Source organism: Neltuma alba, unplaced genomic scaffold, assembly GCF_004799145.2.
Source record: "Neltuma alba isolate B1F8T4 unplaced genomic scaffold, ASM479914v2 tig00012410_pilon, whole genome shotgun sequence".
Lineage (NCBI taxonomy): Eukaryota > Viridiplantae > Streptophyta > Magnoliopsida > Fabales > Fabaceae > Neltuma > Neltuma alba.
This window is the reverse complement of record NW_021636902.1, coordinates 409,154-433,215: the sequence shown is the minus strand read 5'-3', so window position 1 is coordinate 433,215 and position 24,062 is coordinate 409,154. Positions and strand designations below refer to the sequence as shown.

Genomic DNA, 24,062 nt, shown 5'->3' with positions numbered 1-24,062 from the left:
ATTTGAAAAAAAAAACATATTTCTAACTTATATATTATTTTTAACTAATTATTCATTATTCATGAATTGAATTAGTTATTTGAAGCTTCATCAGTATTTTTAGTACTCATCTTTCAATTGTCAATTATCTTTAATGGATGGGAAAAAATTTATTGTCTTTAATTCTCATATCTCATGTTTCCGGCATCTTTTTTTTTCCATATATGGAAAAATATATATAAATTTAAAAATTTAGTAAAAATTATTAAAAATAAAAATAAATGTTGAAAACATTGAAATCATAAACAACGAAAAAATAACTAAAAACTTGATTTTCAACTAAACATTTTGTTTTTTTTTAAATTTTTAACTTTCATGATTTTTAATTGATGGGGATATTTTGGAGAATAAAATTAATTGAATTAGTTATTTGTAAAAAAAAATATGTCAGTTAAAATATACTTTTAAATCATTTGTATTGAAGTTATCTTTTAATGCAAACTTTCTTAACATTTGCAATCAATAGTGATAGTTTGAAAAAATATGAGAAGCAATAGACAAAATCGATTCAGATCTTATATTTAGGACCAAAATCAATCCCCCAATTAGATCTTATATAAGGGATCAAAAATAGTAATAAATACTACCTTCGGATCTTAATATAAGTTACTTTACTAATTTAAGTAGATTAAAAAAATTAGTTAAGTTAGTTATTTATAACAAATATAAATTGATTTTTTTTTTGAAGTATTTTCTTAATCATGACTAGCCATGGATAGAAGTGCCCTTAATATGTGTAATTAGTAAAGATGTTTTAGAGAATAAATTATAAATTTGGAAGACAAAATGAATTCACGTCTTGCATTTAGAATCAAATTCAACGACCAATTAAATATTATTAAGGAAAGAAGGTAGTATATATTGTTGTTAGAGGGGTTTAAATGCCACTTCCCCTTTGACCGACAAAAATGCCACATGTCCTTAGATAATGCTCTATTAAGTATTAACACTATGACAATCACTTGCTTAAGGCATGAGGATTATGACTAGAGTATTTTTATATTAGTCATAAAATAATTTAATTACCTAATCAAATAGGTTAAGAAGATAAATTGTAAAGAATGCTCCTTTGGTGGTCCTATTTATGGGGTGGAGAAAGAAAGTTTTTTAAATTAATCTTATTGATATTCTCCTAACAATAATCAAGTAGGAGAGAAAGGAAGAGAATTAAAAAGATAGTTAGGGTGTTTGTAGGAAAAATCTATTATATTAACTAATTCAACAAATATTCTTAATGTATTCAAATTAATTAATTAGGCCAGGTCCTGTATTAATTACAAGAGGAGTATATTATACAAATAGTTATCCATGACAAGGTAAGATAAAATACTGATGATGATGATAACGAAATTATGTTAGCCACAAAAAAGAAATTTAACCAAACAAACAGTAAATTGGAGCTGCCTTTCGGGATGATTGTTGAAAACCAAATCGCAAAATGAGATTTGATGCCTGAATTATTTGCTATTATGAACGCTCTTGACCGAACGTCTCCATCTTACAAGACAGGTTCTAGTGCATTTCTTTTTGTCAAGACAAGATTTTACAAGCTAATAATGGTTATTATCTTTATTTTTTTTTTTTAATAAATGGAACCTAGTGGGTTCACAATTATTTTCTTCAAAAATATTAAAAACTTTGTTGAAACCACCCACTGCGCCACTACGGAGCCAACGTTCAATGTATTGGGTAAAGGAAATTTACTAACGATTGTCAATGTGGAGGTTTGAAAATTTTTGTGAAATTAATCATCACTATATTGGTTGTTGCTATTATTTTGAGTTAATATAATTTTTAATCCATGAAATTTGGACCTATTTTGGTTTTAGTCCTTCAAATTTCAAACTCATGGTTTTAGTTCCTAAAATTTAGTTCGTCTCAAAATGTTGGTAATGAAATATGTAACAGTATTAAAATTTATTAAAGTATCATAAACAAAGTTATAGTAGTGACGTAACTCACCAGATAGTACTTAATTAGATTTTGTATGGATAACAGAAGAGGAAAATAAAGAACAGGTTCTCAAAAGTCATCTATTTAGCATCCTATTTTTTTCTTTCTCATTATTTATTTTCAGGAGCTATTCACTGTGCTGTACTTTGTTATTTACACAAGATTCAGTTAGATATCATTTAGTGAGTCCACGTCACCACTTTTAATGTCATTTATGATACTTTAGCAGATTCTAACACTGTTGCTTTATTAGGGACTAACATTTTAAGACAAGTTAAATTTCAAGCACTAAAACCAAGTATTTAAAATTTAAGAGACTGAAATTAAAATGGACTCAAATTTCAAGAACTCAAAATTATATTAACCCTATTATTTTTGATAAATTAAAGTTATTATTTGTTAAAATATTATTATCGTTGATATTGAGTGGCCTATAAACACTTGTAAATGCTGAACAAAAATTTTTGTGACTGCTTTAATTATTGTTGTGATTTGATAAGTTAGTTAAAGTTATTATTCGTTCAATTGTTATTATTATTTCTTTTTTGGTTTTTCAAATGTCAAATTATGATAAAACATAATTTATTATCGAGGGAAATTATCCTGTTGTTAATTTTCAATGAATTATTGATCAAAATTTCATTACTAAATTTACTGATGAAGGCCGTCGTTGGCTGTGAGATAGAGGCTAGTGAAGAGGCCCCGTGTGAATTTGACTTGGTGTTTTAAAGTTATCCAAAAAAAAAAAATAGCAATGAATAATTATTGCTAAGTTGAAATTGAATTAGCAATGCAAAAAATTCTGTCACTAAGCAAAAACTTTCATCACTAATCACCAAAAAAAATAATTAGGGAGATCTTAAAAAGTGTAATTATTTAGAAAGACCAAATATCCATACATAAATTTCAAAAATACTAAAATATCCCCACTAGATCTCGTACATTTTCTCTAACCTTTGCAACCCATTGTGAACCTATTTTTCATTCAAAAAAATATTCTTGCACTGTTATTTTACTTTTATATCCATATTTCTATGATCTCAATTTTCAGGTCTAATAAGAATAAATAATTAAATATTTTTCAAATAAAATACATTTAGCCTTATATTTAAATCAAATTTCGAAGCTATAACTTCACTTAATCTATGCTCATTTGATTGTAAACCAAAAAAATAATTATAAACTAAATAATTGTAAGTAGGAAGTTTAAAAATTGAAATAACAAAAAAAGCAACATAGCAACAACAAAAAATATTAATAAATCACATGGATCGTCCAATGTTTGATATACTAATATTATCCGACACATTAACACGAGGAATCTCAAAATTAGTCTCCAAATATTATACAGAAACAATTGGACTCACTACATTAGTTGGTGAAGTCTATACAATCTTATTATCATTATTAATGATCTTATAATGACACAAAACATGCATTAACAACAGTTAGTATAGGGCAATGGAAAGTACTATAATGAGAGGGATGAGAAAGAGAAATGTGCTGCTATGAGATATTGAAGATTTAATCATTAAATTAAATTAAGGATTTAATTTAAAATTGAAAATTAGTGCTTAGAGGAAAGATAGGAGATTTGGTTAAGGGTACTTTAGTATTTTTAAAATAATATTTTAATATTTGGTCCTCTTAAATAATTACACTTTTTTAAGATCCTTCCCAATAAATATTACTTCTTGGAGGTCCTTCTCCCTTATTTTTCTAATTTTTTAATGGTGAGGGCCCTTAGGTAATTTAACTACAAAGGCATTTAGGTAATTTAACTACAAAATTTAATCTCAGGATATTCCTATAATCTTCACAGTAATTAGGCCACTTCGTGTTCTTAAATTGAGATGTGCATATTTGAAGGTATTTTTGTGTCTTCCTCTCATTTATATATTGAATACTTATGATATATATTAAATTATTTAAATGCATTTATGTATTAAATTTATGCTATATATAATACTACTATAAAAATAGTGTATATAGTATGATTATAACCTAAGTATCAATTGGATTTGTGATGAACAACTGTAATTTTATTAGATGATTGTAATTTTTATAAGTAACACTAATTAAAAGTAATACTGGTTAATTGTGATTTCTGTTTAATTTGGATATTTTTTATGAGGAATTTTGATAACTTGAGAATTAATGTTCTCCAACTGCGGCATCTTTTCCTCAATTGTCTTTTTTTTTTTTTAAAAAAAAAAAGGTTGACGGTCAAAGCAAAGCAAGAGGCTCTCACAATGTGACGAACTATAGTTCGAATCTCTATTGGAAGAAGTATCCACATTTAGTGTCTAATAGTACCTCGAATAAAATTATCTCTAATAGAAGGATACATATACTTTAGGGAGGCAAAAAAAAAAAAAAAAAAAAAGAAGCAAAGCTAGAGGCAAAATGAACCAAAAGTGGCGGATCCAATAACGAAATAAAAAAATAGAAAAGAACAAAAAGTGATAATGATAGAGTGGAACCTGGAAAAGTAGCGGGCACTTTACAAGGCAAACTTTGGCTTTGATGCTGCTCCTCACAATGAGGAGTGAGAACCCCACCCCCATTTTCACACATAGGTAACGTGCCAGTCAACGTGGATGTGGGACTCTAACTCTGCTTGTGAGGAAATGTGCACCGCAAACATTTTTAACTTCCACCATTCCACCATAATTGACAGACCCAACGTATGGCTAATTGTTCCACTAGTAATACCACTCATCATCATGTTTAGATGAAATTTTAAATTTAAATCCGATATTGTTGTAATAGTAGTTCTTTCAATTCATATTATAAGATATCTTTTAAAAGAAATTTGTGATCCTAATTATAAGCCACTTATGGGATGTAGATATCTTTTAAAAGGAATATAATGAGAAAATCCATGTCATTGAAATCAAATTTATTAATAAACATAATTTAATACTCAACAAAGAAATTTCTTTAGAGTTAAAATGTTGTATTAATATTTCACCCAAAAAAATGTTGTATTAATATTAGTTTTTGTATTTTGGATTTTTTTTGGGTTTAGACATGATCTTCTTGCACATTTTTCAAATGAATTCTATCCTATACATGTTTAACGCATTCAACTCGTAAAGACAATGAACTTAGAGAATTAACTCACGATTTTAATAAAGTTTATAGTTAGTATGAGTTTGAAAACGAGTTGACATGATTTTATTAAAAACATAAAAGTGGTCAAGTCGGAGAGTCCGTTTGCAATTTAACTTTGACAGTAATGAGTAAATATACCTTGCAATAAGAATAGAAGTTAGTACTCTTTTTATGTTTTTGTAAATATTTTAATATTTTCTTCTATTAATTTGTAAGTATTTCAATATTTTGTTTTATTTTTTATTTGTCTGTGTGAGATCTTATATCTCCTAAATTTCACTTAACGCCATATGACATATTGTCGGGAAGATTAAACCTCTCCCACATGCTCTAAGTGCATGGTCTCTTCGACAATAATTTAAAATCTAATAATTATTATCTTTATACTTTCTCTTCCAAAATATAATTCACTTTCAACAATCTTATTGAATTAAAGAAGAACGGTTTACCTCATTAAATTTATCTTAAATTAAAAATAATTTTCAACATTATCTATATTTAAATTTATTTCGGTTCTCTTCCTTTTTTATATCTAATGTGTACGACTAATAAGTAGAAATAAAATTGAAAAAATGGTAATTAAAAATACTTAAGATGACTTGTATTATGAACTAAAAGTTTTTCTAAAAGACGTCCTATACTTTGAATCGGAAAGAGTATATTTGTTTAAAACATTTAGGAAAAACTAATTTAAAAGTTTTTATAGTTTTCATTGATTTTGAATTAAGTCCTTAAGCTTTTTTATTCTTTTTATTGGGTACTTAAACATTCCACTGTCAAATCTGTCCACCCTTGCGGTTAAATAAGTACTAACTCTTAAAAATTTTCGTTTAGCAAGCAGCGATACAACTCCAAAACATCTCCCTCACCATTCAGCTTGACCTTGTTCGGGGCATCTTAATGCTTGAGTCGTCCCTTGATGGTTCGATGAAAATTACAGATTTCACAATCATATAATATAATTTATATACATACACATATAGTGAAGATTTCGGGAAATATTAATTGATTCTTGAAGGTGTGGGAGATTGCAATAGTAGTCGGATCATTAGCAGTAGCCTTGTTTTGCTAGTGGGCAGTTCAGTTTACTCTGTTTTTTTGTTATTAAAACAGAGGAGGCTCTCCTACTTTTGTCACTTCTTTTATCTCACTCGTCGCAAACAGAGATGTTGGGGTTGGGTCCTTCTGTCTCTAATTAAGTTCCACCATGAGCGGAAGGGTTGAGGTGTAGTGGCATGAATGCAAGAGGGAGGAGATGTTTTAGAGGTGTGTCACTGCTTCTTAACAAAAACTTATAAGAAAGTTAGTACTTGTTTAACAGCAGAGAGTAACGGATTTAACATTGGAAAGTTTTAAGGACCCAATAAAAAGAAAAAAAGGCTCAAGCATCTAATTCAAAATCAATGGAAACTATAAGGACATCCAAATTATTTTTCCCTGCATTTTATTATGAGCAAATATATTTGAGCCACAGTTGAAGCCAATGAGGATAATTGTATGAGGTGGGTCATGGAGAGTTGTCGCTAATGACAAGCCATCAGTGTTCCTCTGCAGTATCCCCACTCCACATTTGACTTTATTATTCGATTCAATTTCTCTCTTCTTTTTTTTTCTTTTGGAATAAGTTAGAGTATCTTAAGTTATTTTGAGCTTGAGACTAATCTCTGTCAGACCAAAAACATTAAGGTTAAATCTTTCCTGATAACTATGCTTTTCGGAATTCGAGTATGTATTTTTTACCTTATAAAGGTGAGATTGCTTATCATTTCAATCAACAGCTTAGCTTATTGGTCAATTCACTTTCTCTTTTAATCATTTAATACGCATTTTAAATATTGTAAATGAAGTTATTGGTGTTAAAAAAGATTGGGAGAATCAAGAAGGTAATTACGATGATGAGCTATTATATGCCTTGGCTTTGATATAAAAAGCAAGGTGATCATTTGGTATAATCATAGTGACATTGTTAATTAATTGTTAAGCTTCTTCTTTGGAAAGAAGCTTCAATAAGCAAGCCCTTCATATCAAAATGGCTTCATGGAATTCAATGCCCCTTCATGTCACCTATGAAGTTGTGGGTTGGCTTGTTTTTACTCTGTGGTCTATCAGTTTCTACCCACAAGTCATCTTAAATTATCGCAGGAAAAGGTTTCAACAAAATACATCTACTTTTACGTCCTTACTTCTTTTATCATATATATTTTTATTATACTTTCTTTTTACCATTCTAATTTGGCTTAACTTATGGGTTTTGAATTATTTCAGTGTGGTGGGATTGAACTTTGATTTTGAGGTATTGAATCTCACCAAGCACACCTGCTATCTGATATATAATGCATCTCTGTACTTCAACTCTACTGTTCAGAAGCAGTACAAAAACAAATATGGTCATAACGAGGTTAGATTATCACATAATCAACTTATAGATGCTTATCAAAGCTTAAAACTTTCATACTTAAACCGATCCTTATTTCACTTCTATGCTCCAGATGATACCTGTGGCAGCAAATGATGTTGCTTTCTCATCCCATGCTGTTCTACTCACACTTTTTACCATATTCCAAATTGCAATCTATGATGTTAGTACCTTGCTTTCTTTTCCTTTGAGCTCTTTGTACTTTTCTATGTTTGTTATTTTTCTCAGTTATTATTGAAGTTTCTTTTTGGTAATTGCAGCGTGGAAATCAGAAAGTGTCAAAAATAGCTAGTGGAATTCTGTTTGTTGCTTGGTCAGTTGCTGCAGTATGCTTCTTCATTGCTTTGTCTAATCATCATTGGCTCTGGCTCCTCTCAATATTTAGGTATCTCTTTTATGCTTTCTTAACTAATTACTTTTCTCTGCCCACTTGTATGGATAAATAAATAAGAATGTTTATTTGTGATTGATTTCCTTCTAATGAATTATGTTGAAATTAACTACTTTGCAGTGGCATTCAAGTTTGTATGACGGTTATCAAATATCTGCCCCAGGTTAGGATTTATTATTTCCATTTTCTTTTCAACTGTACAATGTTTTTGAAATTTGTGTTAAAAGGAATATGTTTATAGGCTGTGCTGAACTACAAGAGAAAAAGTACAGAAGGGTGGAGCATTGGTAATATCTTGCTGGACTTTTCCGGAAGCATAGGAAACTATGGTCAAATGGTTATACAATCCATAGATCAAGGTTTGTATTGACATGCACTTGCAGATGTGTACGTAGCATGAATCTTTTTGAGTTAATAATCTCATACTAAAAAGATTTAAATCTCAGGTTCTTGGGCAAACTTTTCTGGAGATATAGGAAAACTAATGATCTCTCTGGTACGGATTATTCTCTTACGCTAACATCTATATGGAAATGAAACAATGAAGTATTAATGGTGATATTATTTGATGTTTTCAGGTTTCTGTTTTCTATAACATTCTGTTCATGATTCAACATTATATATTATATCGACACAAAAAAGTCTCAAACTCGGAGAACCCATCTGAAGTTGAGATCAACAAGTCTTCTAACGTACCAGTGGTGCAGATTATGTAGGATTTGATGTGGTTTATGATCCATCTTTGAATAATCATATATCCCAGCAATGCTAAAATACAAGAAAATAAATCAACAAAATATTTAATTTTCAGTAAGTGTGTAAGTGCTTCTTTAAATTTCCATAATTTATTTTTATTCTTAATTATAATTAATATTCTTAGAGAGGTTTATTTGTTGATAGAGCACGCATTATGCAATCTATATAGCCCATCCCATCTAATAAGAAATTGATTTTCTCTTCGATAAGTTTTAAAAGTCACCTGTCTTTAGATAATTGCTTTATGGCTGTAGGATTGTGGTTAGAGCATTTTTTTTATTAATCATAAAATCAGATAATTACCTAATCAAATTAATAGGTTATAAGAATATAAATTGTAAACAATATTCTTTTTCTTTTTTTTTTAAAAATAAAGCAGAGTAAATAATATCAATGTAAACTACTATTATAGATATTATAATAAGATCCGATATGATAATATATAATAAAATAATGTCATATTAACTAATTGTGATATAGTATTTTGAAATATCAGATAAATTTATTCTATTTAAATATATTAAAAATTTTGCTGTCGTTTAATCAATTATATTATGTTTTAAAAATATTGTTTAGTTAATTTGGTTAAATAACCTAATTAACAAACAAATTGATGCAGTTAGATATATGTACCAAGTTAAGGCATCTCTATAATGTACCAAAATATAGTATATATAAAGTTTGGAATATTCCCATATCTTATACAGATGAATAGTGTATATACATATTTTTTCAGCTGACAGATGAATAGTAAGTTGGAGCTGTTTATTTTTTGGATGACCATTGAAATTGGGGAGCAAGTTGCGAAATGGACGGACAAAAGGAAATGATTTTTACTTTTTTCTTTTTTCCAATTTCATTATAGTCCAACATATGCCACTTAATTTATGAAAGTCTCAAAAAAAAATTCTGATATAATTCAAAGCATCAAAGAACATAAATGAAATTATGCTTTGATGATGAATGACCGAATGTCCATCAAGCGGCTCTCGTTATTATATTGTCACCAGAGAATAAATATTCCAACAAGGTAATCAAAGAGGAGTTTGAACGCATGACTCATTAACTTACCAAAAAGTTATAACCACTAGGTTAGGAGACCTATTTAATTATATGTGATAAATTTAGGTTCTAAACCACTTACTTGTTACAACATGAAGTGTCTTTTTTAGCCTCAAATATAACTTGTCAATTTAACTATATACTTCTCCGATTTTAAATATAAAATCCATTTTGTAGTGTAAGTTACACTACAAAATAAGTCTTATATTTAGAACTGGAGGGAATACTTGTCAATCCTTTATGGAAACTTGCTAACCTTGTACTCTTTCCATATTCAATCTTCCTTAGTTGTTACAATGTAAAGTATACTTGGACGAAAACATAACTTATCAATTTAACTATATTCAGCTGGCAATTTTATAGGAACTTGTTAACCCCACTCTTTTCATATTCATTCTTCGCTACTTGTTATGACATGAAGCGCACTTAATTGTTAAAACTCTAACGAGTTTCCATAAAGAATTGACAAGTAAATATAGCTAAATCGACAAGTTATGTTAGAGTTTTAATAGATACACTTTATGTTGTATCAAGTAAAGAATATTTAATATCCAAAGGGTATGGTTAGCAAGTTTTCACAGAGAATTGACAAGTACGAATGGATATATTGACCAATTTGATGGAATTTTAACAACCCACTTTATGTTGTTATAAGCAGGTTGTTTAGAAGCTAAGTTTATCACATATATAAATTTTTTGCACAGCCAAATGGTCATTGTTCTCATAAACTGAATTGGTTGGCCTCAGATTCCATCGGCAAGTCATCTTATAAATTTGTAAAAAAGGTTCCAACAAAATATATCAACTTTCATCTTGATTCTTTTATTTTTAGCTCACAAACACAATCCTCGCTCATGCTTATATACTCCTTACTTTTAGTTTTTGTTTTCCCATTCTAATTTGCCTCTCTTTATGAGTTTTGGAAATGGTTATTATTACTTCAGGTCCTAAATATAAAATTTAGTTTGTAGTGTATATCTCTTTCAGACCATGTATTTGATGATGAAGATTTCAATGAAGAACAAAAATTTGATTTCATATCGTTGAATTGAACCAAAGCATAACTATTATTTGTCACACAATTTTATATCGAATTTGAATGCCCTCAACTCAGGCTCTCTAAGTCTCAATTGAGAAATTAAATATTAATATAATAATATTGAGATGGAGTTAATTTTTTTTTTTGGAAAAAATACTTGACAATTAAAAACCTCTGTATGTTTTTAGAAAAGTGTAATTAATTCATTAACGCTAGTAAATTAAAGTACAGTTAATTTGTTAATTAATATTTTGAATTGAGGCTTAACAGAGGGAAACCAAAGACGCGTTCTTCGCTTCAGCCCCACTATTCAACATCGATGCAAAGAAAAATACAATCATAACGAGACTGATCCTGTATAATCCACTTATAAATGCTGAGTCTCCAAACTCACTGGGGTCATAGAATATTAATTATCCAATTGTGATGTAATAGTATTGAGTATTGACTATTCATAAGGGAGGAACCGAGGAACTATATTTATTTTAGAAAAAATATTTAATAATATAATTAAAGACCTCCATATTCTTTAAAAGAAAATAATTATATCAAGTTACTTATATTTATTATATTAAGTTCTCTAATTATGTATGGTCATATATCACTTTTTTCAGGTGGGTTTGTAGTTTAATGATGATATTTTAAAATTAAGACACATAGCTATACATGATTGGAAAACTTGACATAATAGATATAAGGATAACTTAAGTATTGTTCTTTAAAAAATGTAATTTATTCCCTGATACTATATGCCATCACAATTTAATAATTAATATTCTTAAATCGAGGGTCTATTAAAGGAATCTAAGTCCATCTTTTTCTTCAGCCCTACTATTCAGAAGCAGTACAAATTAAAATACAGTCATAATGAATTAAGTCCTTGTATATTAATCCACTTATAAAAGCTAAGTCTCCAAACTCATTAGGGCCACATACGTATGTTTTCGATGGAAAAAAGAAAGCAACAAGTGACTATGCCAAGCCATCATTATTAGGTTTTGATAAGCTCGTTCATCTTACCTCCATTCCATCTCGGAGAACACAGAGGTCGATGGGGAGTTTTCTATTGCCTCCAGTCCAACAAAATGCAGGACAAAATAAATGACAAATCAAGATTGTTGAAATTTCAGTCCCAACAAACACGAACCATCCATTGAAAATCTTAATCGATGTATTGGTCATGAAAAATTTCTTTATTGAAAATTTGCAAATACAAACTCAGAGACCAATATGTAGGCAGAATTATGAAGTCAACCTTGTCAATATACTACTTTCGGTCCTTAATATAAGATTAATTTGACTAATTATTAGCTAGCATTTGCAAAATTGTTGTCGATCAAACGTTGTTGGGTGGCAGCTTTTTAACATAAATGATTTGTAAAGTTTTGATCTAAACTAGTTATAGATATTCATCTTTTAGATTAAAAACTTAAAAATTATTTGATATCTTTTAAATTCAAAGTTATACAGTTTTTGAAATAATTATTGTACATATTATAAACATTGTGAGGTTTCTTATATATTCTGATCATTGGGTGATCTCATCTCATTGTTTATTGAAAGATACTCCAGATTAGAGGGAATGTTAAGGGGATTAAACTGCTCCGAATGCAAAAGGAGGGTAATCAAAGTGACCAGGTGTTGGTCAAGCTTATATATATGTACTGAGATTTTGCTGGAACTCGATTGAATAAAGCAAGAATAGTGAAAAATCTCAATTCATGACTTCAAAATAGCTTGATCATTATGAAGTACTTAGAGATCAGTCTAGGATTAAATTTATTAGTAAATAAATTACCTAAATGCTCTTAATGTGAAATATGAAAAATGAAAAAAAAAATGAAATGAAAATGACAATTGAACAAGTAACAAATTTAACTTATAAAATGATGACGACAACTAAGGCAAAGACAACATAATTTCACTAGATTTTCAGCTTTTGCGCTGACAAGAAGTGAAAATTGTTGTCACTGCCTTAATCACTCGTGAAATTATGTTGTCAATCTGCCTTACATTTGTTTTTTATAATTTGATAAGTTAAAATCATTCTTGTTAAATTGTTATTGCCATTTTGTATTTCATTTTTGAAATTTTCAACTAAGATTATTTAGGTAATCTTTCTACAAAGTTTAATTAATCCCAAACCCATCCTTAAAGACTTCATAAGGCCATTTCAGAGTTCCAAATTGGGATTTACAGCATTTGGAGTATTTTTTTTGTATCTTTCCCCTTAAGTTTATGTTATACGTATAATTAATATAGTATATAGTCTGATTATAATCTATTCAACTTTAAAAGTCAAAAAGAGATTATAAATCTTGCTAATGCATGTGGATCATGGGTAATTAAAATATACATAAAGTTGCATAATTTTCTCAGTTGTCTTGTGTCGTTTATAGTAGGTGACGGCCAAAACAAAGTGAGAGGCAAAATGAACACAAACTGGTGGATCGGGGGAAAAAAAAAAAAAAACCAAAGGGGAAAAATATAGAAAAGAGCAAATTAAATGTGATGATATTGGAAACGAGTTAGGTAGCGGCGCTTTGGGAGGCAAACTTTGGCTTTGATGCTACTCCTCACAATGAGGTACGAGAGTCCCACATCTATTTATTTTCACATTAATTTCATCCAATATCATACTACTTTGGTTCTTCTAGGATTTTCTCACATATCAAGAAAAATATTAAATAAATTAAATCTTTTACTGTTACCCTTATTAAGGAGAACATTAAATGCAAGTATATTGTTTTTTTCCAAGTGAAAACCGCTAGTATATTTTCTCTCATATATTCTTTTTCTCTTCACCTTTACTATAATAATAAGAAAATAATTGAAATGAAGCATTTAAAGGGATATAAATAACAAATAAAAGGACCAAAGTGACAAATAATAAGGACCAGAGTGGTATGACACAGAATATTGTGTTCATAAAGATTAATTAAGCTTTATAACAAAGTAAGGCAATAATTTGAAATCTAATTATTATATAAATATATTTTCATTAAAAAAAAGAAGATAGTGGAATAATTGTATTTATTTTGTAAAAAAAAAAAACATTTAACCAACGTTGCAACCAAGTGGTCAATTACGTGTGGGTGGGTTGTGGAGACTTGTCGGAGAGACAAGCCATCAGTGCACCTTAGCACTATATCCCCAGTTTCCCACCCACGTTTGCTTTCCTTTATTTGTAACATTCTAAGTCTTATCGGGTTTTAATAGCCTCTTTTGGTTGATTTTGAGGATAGATTAGCAATTTAATCTTGATCTTGGTGTTTGGGTTGAATTTGAGGTATGTTGGAGGAATAGGTGAACGTACCCCTCTCAGGGTATGTTCGCCGCGGTGCCCCTGGAGTTCCAGGTAGGCTTTGTGTTTCAGGCAGGTTTGGCCGCGGTGAAGTCATAGGGACACCGCGGCGAAGTTGTTTAGGTGAGCGAGGCTTCCCTTTCGGGAAGGTTTCACCGCGGCGAAGGTAAGGGCATGCCGCAACGAAGTTTTTCTGGGCGAGCGAGAGTTTCCTCTCAGGAAGCTTTCGCCGCGGCGAAGATTGGAGTTTGCCGCAGTGAATTCAGGTTTTCAGGCGAGTAATCCCTCTCGGGATTAGTTCGCCACGGCGAAGATTGGAGTTCGCCGCGGCGAAAGGTCCCGAATCTATATAGTCGCGGGAGGGGTTCAGTGTGCGAAAATTAGAAAATCTGAAGGAGGAGGGAGGAGCTCTGCTAGGGTTTCGAATTTTTGGCTTGGAGGGGGCATTTCTAAGGATCCATTACTTCAAGTAAATGATTTTAACCTCTAATCTGCTTTCTTTCTTGGAATTTCTAAGGATTTTTGGTGGAACCCTAGGATTTTCTAAGTTGTGATGGAATTGAGGTTTTTGACCGATTGTTTTGAGTTTAATTGATTGCTTTGGGTTAGTTTAAGTATTTAATCGGTGTAGTTTCCTTGGATTTAAAGAATCTTGAGTTTTTGAAGCTAGGATTTATGGAAATAGGTGATTTGGGATTGAGAATGACAATGTAGAGGTTGATTATGAGTTTTGTGATTTGGGTTGTGTTAAGGAGGGTTAAATTGGATGTTTAATCAGTTTAGATTGTTGTTAGAACTTAAATTGTTCAAAATAGATGTTTGGGTGTAGAGTTCCTATAGTGGGTCCTTGAGGTTATGAATTTTAATTGATGTTTGGAAAGGAATTAAGGTTTTAATGGATTAGTATGACTTTGGAGTGTTGCCTTGATAGATATACCCTTTGAGTTGGGTAGAGTTTTGATGGGAGATAGGAATTTTGTGTTCCCAAGTGTTGTTTTGGCCACATTATTAGTTTGAAAGTTAATATATGATGGTTGTGTGTTTGTGTGCTTGTGTAGACCGGTTGTGAGTCTTGGTAGTGCACGGGGCCACATCGTTGGTTTGTTGTTCCTTGCTCAGGCGAGAGGTAACCACTTTCCAATCCTTAGTACTTGCTTCTGTGGTATTGTGAGTAGATTTATGTTTTGTGCTCCAAGTAGTAATTATGTTCAAACTATATGTTGTATATAAAAAGGGAAAACCGTCTTGTGGGGTTTCGATTGATGATGAATGAATCTTGAAATTATGAAGGATATGCCACTGAATGAAGTTACTTATGAAATGTTCAATTACTATTTGATTATGGTTTGAGCATGATGCATGAATTGGGAATTGGTGAGAGTTTTTGATAGTTACTACCACGTGGTAAGGCCTCCATTAATGCATGATGGTTGGCTTAGTATGTCTCCCATAGTGAGGGATAGGCCTTTTGGCTCCCTACGTCCCCCAGAGTGAGGGATAGGCCTTTTGTGGCTCCTTACGTCCCCCATAGTGAGGGATAGGCCGGGTTCGGCTCTTGAAAATCCCCCAAAGTGAGGGATATAGTTGATGGGATTTGCATCATTTCACTTGCATGAATTGTTGTGGCTATCTTGTTATCATATTACTTGTGAATTGCCCCACTTGACACCTCACGAGCACCTATTTAGTAGTACCTAGTATTGGAAAGGTTGGCTACTGGGACTTTGTCTCACCCCGTGGTTTACAATGTTTTCAGGTAAAGTTTCTAGGCGTGCGCCTTCGGGAAGAGACGTAGAGGCTTGAGCTTGGTTAGCTTTAGGCTTCTAGCCTTTGTTTATGTATGAACAGTTGTATATTGCCATAGTTAGGGTCTTTTGAAATATTTTGATTACCCGGCCTTATTGTAAATTGGAGAATATGTTATCTCCTCATTTTAGTTGGCCGGGGACCATTTCTATTGTGTTATGAAACTTTGTTACATGGTTGAAAAGTACTTGGATGGGCTGCTTTTGATGTATGTTGTTACCCGGGCCAGAGGCTCAAAGGCCCAGTAGATATGACTGAATGATTTTAGTTGCATGCAACGGATTACGGGTTGACCTGAGTTTGAAAGTCAATTTCTAAAAATATGAAATTTTCCTTCTACTATGGTAGCTCATTTTAACAGCTTTCCTTTTCTATCATAGTAGTGGTTTTATGACGGGTTATAATGTTTTGAGGAAAGGGTTTTTACATTATTGACGTTAATATTCAATTCATTTCCTATTTTAATCATTTAATACTTATATATTGGCATTTGATCATGTACGCCGCTTATTATTTACATTTTTATATTCTGCACATCGTGGGGGTGGTTTCGAAATTCAATTTAATCTCTTCTTGAAAGATAAACAAGGGAATAAAAAAGACTAGGAGAACAAAAAGGTATATCATGATGATGCACTATCATATCCTTATTTGGTTTCGCTATAAAAGGCAATGTGATGATTTGGTATAATCATAGTTACATTGTTGATTAATATTAAGTCTTCTTCTCTGGAAAGAAGCCTCAAGTAATAATCAAGCTCTTCACACCAAAAATGGCTTCTTGGAATTCATTGCCCCTCCATGTCTCTTACGAAGTTGTGGGTTGGCTTGTTTTCACCTTGTAGTCTATCAGTTTCTACCCACAAGTCATCTTAAACTATCGTAGGAAAAGGTGTTAGGCGAAAAAAAATCAACTTTCATTTTCTTATTAACTTTTTGACTTTGATCATGCTTTTGCTTCTTTCCTTTTTACCATTCTAATTTGCCTCACCTTCTGATTTTTGAATTATTTCAGTGTGGTGGGATTGAACTTTGATTTTGAGGTGTTGAATCTCACGAAGCACACCTGTTATTTGATATACAATGCATCTCTATACCTCAGTTCTACTGTTCAGAAGCAATACAAAGACAAATATTGTCATAATGAGGTTAGATATCCTTGTATAATCCAATTTATAAATACTAATTATCAAAGCTTAAAATTTTGATATTAACAGATCATTTTTTATTTTCCATCTATATTTCAGATGATACCTGTAGCAGCAAATGATGTTGCCTTCTCATCCCATGCTGTTCTGCTCACAATTTTTACCATATTCCAGATTGCAATCTATGATGGTAGTACCTTGCTTTCTTTTCCGTTGAGCTTTTGTAACATTTTATGTTTGTTATTTTTCTTTGCAATTAATTGTTGAAATTTCTTCTTGTTTTTTTTGTCATGTTGTAGCGTGGAAATCAGAAGGTGTCAAAAATAGCTTGTGGAATTCTATTTGTTGCTTGGTCAGTTGCTGCAATATGCTTCTTCATAGCTTTGCCTAACCATCATTGGCTTTGGCTTCTCTCAATATTAAGGTATCTTTTATGCTTTTAACGACACTAATTTTCTTTTCCCAGTCGGTACGGATATACATAAATTAATTTAATTAATGACATGATAAGAATAATGTGTATTTGTGACGGGTTTCCTTCTAACGAATTCTGTATAAATTAACTATTTTGCAGTGGCATTCAAGTTTGTATGACGGTTATAAAATATCTTCCCCAGGTTAGGATTTATTTCATTTTCTATTCAACTGTTGCTTTTGAAATTTGTGTTGAAAGAATATGATTACAGAAGCTAATGGTGATCATGCTTTTCAAATTATCCAAATAAATAACCTGCCGAAGAACTTCTTTTCTTTATTATATGGCTGTCTTTGAAAATTGTTGCTCTTAATTAGCTTTTTGTAGCTAGCATATTATTAACAAGGTGAATTATATTAAGTGCAGGCTGTGATGAACTATAGGAGAAAGAGTACAGAAGGGTGGAGCAATGGTAACATATTGCTGGACTTTTCTGGAAGCATAGGAAACTATGGTCAAATGGTTATACAATCCATAGATCAAGGTTTGTATTGACAACCTGCAGTTATATACGAAGCATGAGCTTTTTGATCGAGTTAGTAATCTCATACTAATAAAATTCCTCAGGTTCTTGGGCAAACTTCTCTGGAGATATAGGAAAACTAATGATTTCTCTGGTAAGGATCATTCTCTTACACTACTAACATGTATATGGAATGAAAATAAGTGCTAATGGTAATATAATTAGATGTTTTCAGGTTTCTGTGTTTTATAACATTCTATTCATGATCCAACATTATATACTATATCGACCAAAAAAAGTCTCAAACTCTGAAACCCCACTTGAAGTTGAGATCAACAAGTCTTCTGACATACCAGCGGTGGCAAAGATTGTGTAGGATTTGATGTAGTTCATGATTTATCTTTGAATATCCATGTATCCTAGAAAAGATCAAGGATAAACATGGAAATAAATCAACTCAAAAATTTTTAATTTCAACAAAAGAACCTCGAGTATTTTTTGATTTTTCATATTTATTATTATTAAGTATGATTGATATTCTTTGAGGGTTTTAGTTGTTGATAAAGTATGTGCTGTGCAATCTACATACTCGATCCCACATAATAAAATAATGTATATTGTTGCATTTTCAGTGGGTTTTAACTGTCACTTGTCCTTAGATAATACTATTGACAATCATTTGGTTAATGGCTTTAGGATATAAAATCAAAAAATATTTTTTAAAATAAAACAATTAATTATATCAATGTAAACTATTACACACGCACCTCATAATAATTAAGATACGATACACACACATATGATAATATATGATAAAATAATTACACAGTTAATTACACTATAGTATTTTTTAATTTATTACGTAGATTTGTTTTATTTAAATATGTCACAAATTTAATATGGCTTCATCAATCTATAAAATATTAGGGCTTGGTCAGTATTAAATTATGTTTTAAAAATGTTTTTAGTTAACATAGTTAAATAACCTAATTTACAAACTCTTTGTTAAAGTTATATGTATGTATCAAGTTAAGAGATATCTATACCATACAAAGTATACGTAAAGTTTGGAATATTCCTGCATCTTTTTGTGTTTTTTTCTTTCAACAGAATTCTCCAATATCTAAAGAATCCAAATACCTCACACACACTATATGTACATGAATTATGATGCAAATTTATAAGGGAAAATGACCCAAAAAAAAGGCTGAAATTGTGATTTCTAGCATTTTTTTTTAGAACTATACGTGTTCACCTATAGAATGAAGTTGATGCAATGAAAGAGAAAGAAAGTTACGTTAGTGATGAGGAGAAATTTTGACCCCACAAATAGTTTGTTATCCAGACTATATTTTCATTATCACTATATTATATATGTTATAAGGTAATCCAAGATACATGTTAGTGAGCAGAATAATTCTTTGTCGCTTTATGAATTGTAATTTCTCTTCTTGGACCACATTTTTATTTTCATTGATTTAGTCTGATATGAGAAAGTACCTCAAAAGAACGTTGGTAAAAGGAAACATACACTGCAAAAGGTTTTTAGTACCTTAATTTGATTGAATGTATTACAATCTTTCTATCTCACATTTGTAGATACATATGCATGGTGTGCCTGACTTGGCAGCAGACCTCAAAGTCATCACACTCCATTTCATGAGAAACTGCTTCTAAATATTTCCTCTTATATAAATATTTTATTTTGGTAATAATTAATCTTGGTTCAAAGAAAATTACTACTTCATACATATAAATAATACCGCTTCATATATATATATATATATATATAAAATATTGTGATAAATTACACTGATAGTCTAGTTAGAAAGAAGAAATGTATATACAACAAATGTAAAAAGGAAGTGAAACATAATTCTTATGTCTAAAAGCAGAAGAGTTGAGTAATATTGATTTATATGATGCGTCTCTACACAATCAATCTATAATAGGCCAAAGTATGTATTTAGCTTTTTAACTTTATAAAGAGTTTTAATTTGGTCCCTTAACTTTAAAAAGTATATTTTTGGGTCCTGTTAAGAAAAATAATGACATTAAGATCTTAAATGTTGATAAAGCATTCTTAAATACTAATATATTTAGTTTAATTTTCAAAACAATCATGATTGTTACAAAAAATCATCATTTAAACTTAATAATCTTAGGTTTAAAGGACCAAATGTATCTTCTTTAAAGTTAAGGGATCAAATTGAAACCTCATGTAAAATTAAAAGAACAAATGTATACTTTAGCCATCTATAATATGATTATATACAAAATGGAAAAAAATTCCGTTTCATTTTTATTTGTCTGTTTACTCCAATATCTTCAATTGACTTTTTGTTGGCAGAAAAAACTTTAATTTATTTTGAAGTAAAAAAGAAGTAATATTTTTTAGAACTATCAGATCATACGCATTCACCTATAAAATGGTCGCATTAATTCAACCAAAAAAGGGTGCCATTAATTATTTTAATATATTATTTAATTTATTTATCATTAGACAAAGACTCAGATATATTAGACAAACCCCCTTATTCTACCAAAATAGATCTAGAATCAGGAATCGCAATTCAGTAATTTTTTTTCTCTTTAAAAAGGTAGGATTTTCAAAATGGATATATAAATAATAGCACAACTTTCTTGAGATTAGTCAAACAAAAATTGGCAAAACACTAAATCAGAATATATTTCTATTAACAAACAAACAAAAAGTTGAGCATAAATTATACTTGGTCATGGTAGATAGTGAGAATACGCTTTATTTTATATAATTAAATTATATAGAATTAATTATCTTAAACCCTAAAGTAAAAATTTAATTATAAATTAATCTAGAATAAATAAGATCATTTGTTAAATTGTTTCAATCTTTATGTGGCATGTTTCTCATGACAGAGTGATGTTGTAAGTAGCACTTTTACGCTTAATTTGTTTCAATCCTAGGAATAGAAATAGTGTGCATAGAAATACGGCATTTTACAATGAGAATAAAGTGAATAATTGCTGTCAAGTTTTGACTAAAAAAAAATAACAGGTACAAATATTAAATCGAGGTACCCATTCTATGACAACTCTCAGCAACTTACCCTCTATTTTTGTGCCTTTAGCGGGCCTAGTATTTCTGGCAATTGCAATGGGTGTTCTATTTGCTCGTAGCTCACGATTGATACCGGATAAAGCAAATCTTGGTTTTCGTTTCCCTTGTGATGGACCTGGAAGAGGGGGGATCTGACCAACTGTCCATCCTACCTTCTCTACTTTCTTGACAGCCCATCTTTGTCTCAGTAGAGTCTTTCAGTGGCATGTTTCGGTCCTCTTCCCCATTACTTAGAAAAAGTGAGCCACCGGTTCAGGTACAAGATACTTCCTTAATTTATGCCCAAGTTACTTATCTAAGGTTTTTAATGACGAAGGGGCCATGTAATAGTTTACATATTTCACAATAAATGTCACAAAAAGTTTTTTTTTGGGCACATATTTCGTAAATCATGTCATTTTGATAATTCAAGAAGATATCAAATCATTTATTTTCTATTTCGTTCCTTATTAATGCACTCATTATTAGTCAAACAATGTTTATTTAAAGAGCACAACTCATTAAACACTTGGCTTAGTAGACTTTTCAAACATTAAAGCTATTCTCCAAAAAAGTTGATGCAATAAATGAGCTAAGAAAAATACATTTGTTTCTGATTATTACAAGTTTGATCCTAAAATCCCTCATCACACATCAATGATCATTGTCCTTTATATTGTATAGCTCACAAAGTAACCCCTTACAATATGTTAGTGATGAGAAGAATGTAATTTTTTTTTGTTTCTTGAAAAAGTACAATTTCGCTTTTTGGGCCATATTTTTATTTTCAATTCATGATTTTATTTATGGTCAGTCTTGTAGGCCATATATAGAGAGCATAACTCCAAAAGAACCTTATAAATGGGAAGAAGCATGTTGATATAGGCACTATTTCGGTAAGGGTTTTTATGGTAATTATCCTAGGAGAAAAGAAAGTAAGATTACTGAGAGTTAGTTACACGAAAGAGAATGTATGGGCCTGACGTGTATGAAGGCTAGAATATGTGTGTGTACTACCCTGATTTTCATTTTCGTGAATGAATATCTGTTTCTCTTCCTTTTCTCTCTATCATAAGGTATCAGAGCCCTCCTCTTCAGCCCCATGGCTCAGCCGAAGACACGATCCTCGTCCAACCATCTTACGGACATTGAGCATCGTCTTGATCAATAGTAGACCCTTTTTGACTCTGTTAATGCTCGATTGGACCATCAATCTTCTAATATCTTTGACCTCAAAGTGGCATTACAGACCTTTCCTCTAAATTTTCTCAACTGCATTCTTCGGCTAGCAACCGTCCTGGTTCGGGTGATGGTGACAAACGTCCTAGGTTGAGCAAAGATGGGTTACTTGGTTTGGGCTCGCCCACTCTCCCTACATTTGGGTCTTTTCATGAGTTATGCGACTCTCATTCGGCACCTAGCTATTCGATTCCTACCAAGTATAGCTGTGTGGAGTTCCCAAAGTTTGATGGGTCTGATTTTCATGGGTGGGCATATCAGGTCCGTCAGTTCTTTGGCATGGATGGAACTCTAGCTGACCAACGCATTCGCCTCCTCAGCATTCACCTCGAAGGTCATGCATTATGGTGGCATCAAACATCCATGTGTTATTGCTCGTTTGTAGATATCTCATGGGCTGAGTATATCTCATGGGCTGAGTATTTTAGGCAAATGGAGGTTAAGTTTACTGATGTTCAGGACGACCATCCTCTGATTACCTTAAAGAAGCTGCAATAGCTTACTGACCCTAACTCAAAGTATGAGAAGAAGTTTGATGAGCTCCTCTCTAAGGTTGATATCCTTGAACCAGTTGCCATTAGTCTTTTTATCAGGGGTCTTCGTGTCGATATCCAAAAGTTTGTCCTCAACTTTGCTCCTTCATCACTCTCAAGTGCAATGTCGATGGTGAGGTTGCAGGAATCAACCATACAAGCACTCCACGATAATACACCAATGTCTCATCGCTGTTCTAGCACTTGGGTACCAGGGGAATCAGGTGGGTCGCGTTCAATAATGGGCCCTAAGACAACCCAGTTGCTGATACTACAGGGACCTCTAAAACGAAATCATTCGGCCAACCATCAGCCCATTCTACTGCATCGCACTCTCCAGTCACCACTGTATCAGTTTCATCTAAACCCACCCCTCAGCTTTCTAAAAAAGAAATAGATGATCAAAGGCGAAAGAGATTGTGTTATTGGTGCCCTGAAAAATTTTCAACTGGTCATTGTTGTAAGGAATCTCATTTATTTGCATTGGTGATCGAAGAAGATGAGGAGCACTTTGAAGACGCCCTCGGCGATACACAGATTGACACCTCAGGGATGATTAACGCCATCAAAGGAGACAATCGAGCACTGACTCTCAAACTCCTTAGTCAGATTAAGAACCAGAAGGTCATCATTTTAGTAGACATTGGCAGCACACATAATGTGTTGGATACCTCGGTAGCTAAACGCCTCTAATTAAAACCCCAAGAGCGCAGTGCAATTCGCCTTATTGTGGTAGATGTATGACAAGTGGTAGTTTCTAAGCATTATCTTAGTTTATCATGGGAAATGGGTAACTCAATATTCACTACTGAATTTTTAATTATGAAAATTGGAGGGTATGATATGATTCTTGGCACTCGATGGTTGAGGATGATTGGATGTTTTACCATGGACATTGAACTTTAATTATTTGAATTTATTTACGAAGGGAGGAAAATTGAGTTGTATGGCTTGGGTTATTCCCCTTCTTCTGTTTTAACAAAGCTCTCTTCAAACCATGTATTAGTTGCTGCTGCATCTATTCTTCTTATTAACGCATCCTCCTCTTTACAAGTGGGACTGAAGCATCATACGTCCCTTCCTGAGGAATATCAACAACAATTATATCAATTATTGGACCATTATACTGATGTTTTTGAAGAACCTAAAGAGTAACCTCCTTCTCGCCTATTTGATCATTCTATTCGCTTGTATTGTGATAAACCTATAAGCTACAAACCTTATCGGTGTCGGCCAACACAG

The 24,062-nt window shown here is 31.5% G+C and overlaps 1 protein-coding gene and 2 long non-coding RNA genes across 3 annotated transcripts; all 3 read left to right on the top strand.

Annotated features, from left to right (window-relative positions):
- Positions 1-7,138: 7,138 nt before the first annotated feature.
- LOC114726924 (cystinosin homolog) lies at positions 7,139-18,358 on the top strand. The gene is made up of 8 exons (XM_028913641.1): positions 7,139-7,257; positions 7,375-7,507; positions 7,599-7,688; positions 7,786-7,910; positions 8,037-8,079; positions 17,873-17,990; positions 18,074-18,123; positions 18,205-18,358. The coding sequence occupies exons 1-8, from the start codon at positions 7,139-7,141 to the stop codon at positions 18,343-18,345; spliced, it is 819 nt and encodes a 272-aa protein (XP_028769474.1). The 3' UTR covers positions 18,346-18,358.
- On the top strand, positions 8,165-8,626 carry LOC114726925 (uncharacterized). The gene is made up of 3 exons (XR_003738540.1): positions 8,165-8,275; positions 8,363-8,412; positions 8,495-8,626. It is a non-coding gene; the product is annotated as an uncharacterized LOC114726925 (long non-coding RNA).
- On the top strand, positions 16,637-17,214 carry LOC114726926 (uncharacterized). Its single transcript, XR_003738541.1, has 3 exons — positions 16,637-16,775; positions 16,899-17,031; positions 17,131-17,214. It is a non-coding gene; the product is annotated as an uncharacterized LOC114726926 (long non-coding RNA).
- Positions 18,359-24,062: the final 5,704 nt, after the last annotated feature.

Coding starts and splice junctions, on each gene's coding strand:
- LOC114726924 (XM_028913641.1), top strand. CDS start 7,139: ATGGCTTCATGGAATTCAATGCCCCTTCATGTCACCTATGAAGTTGTG. Junction 7,258..7,374: donor TTAAATTATCGCAGGAAAAG/GTTTCAACAAAA, acceptor GAATTATTTCAG/TGTGGTGGGATTGAACTTTG. Junction 18,124..18,204: donor GAAAACTAATGATTTCTCTG/GTAAGGATCATT, acceptor AGATGTTTTCAG/GTTTCTGTGTTTTATAACAT.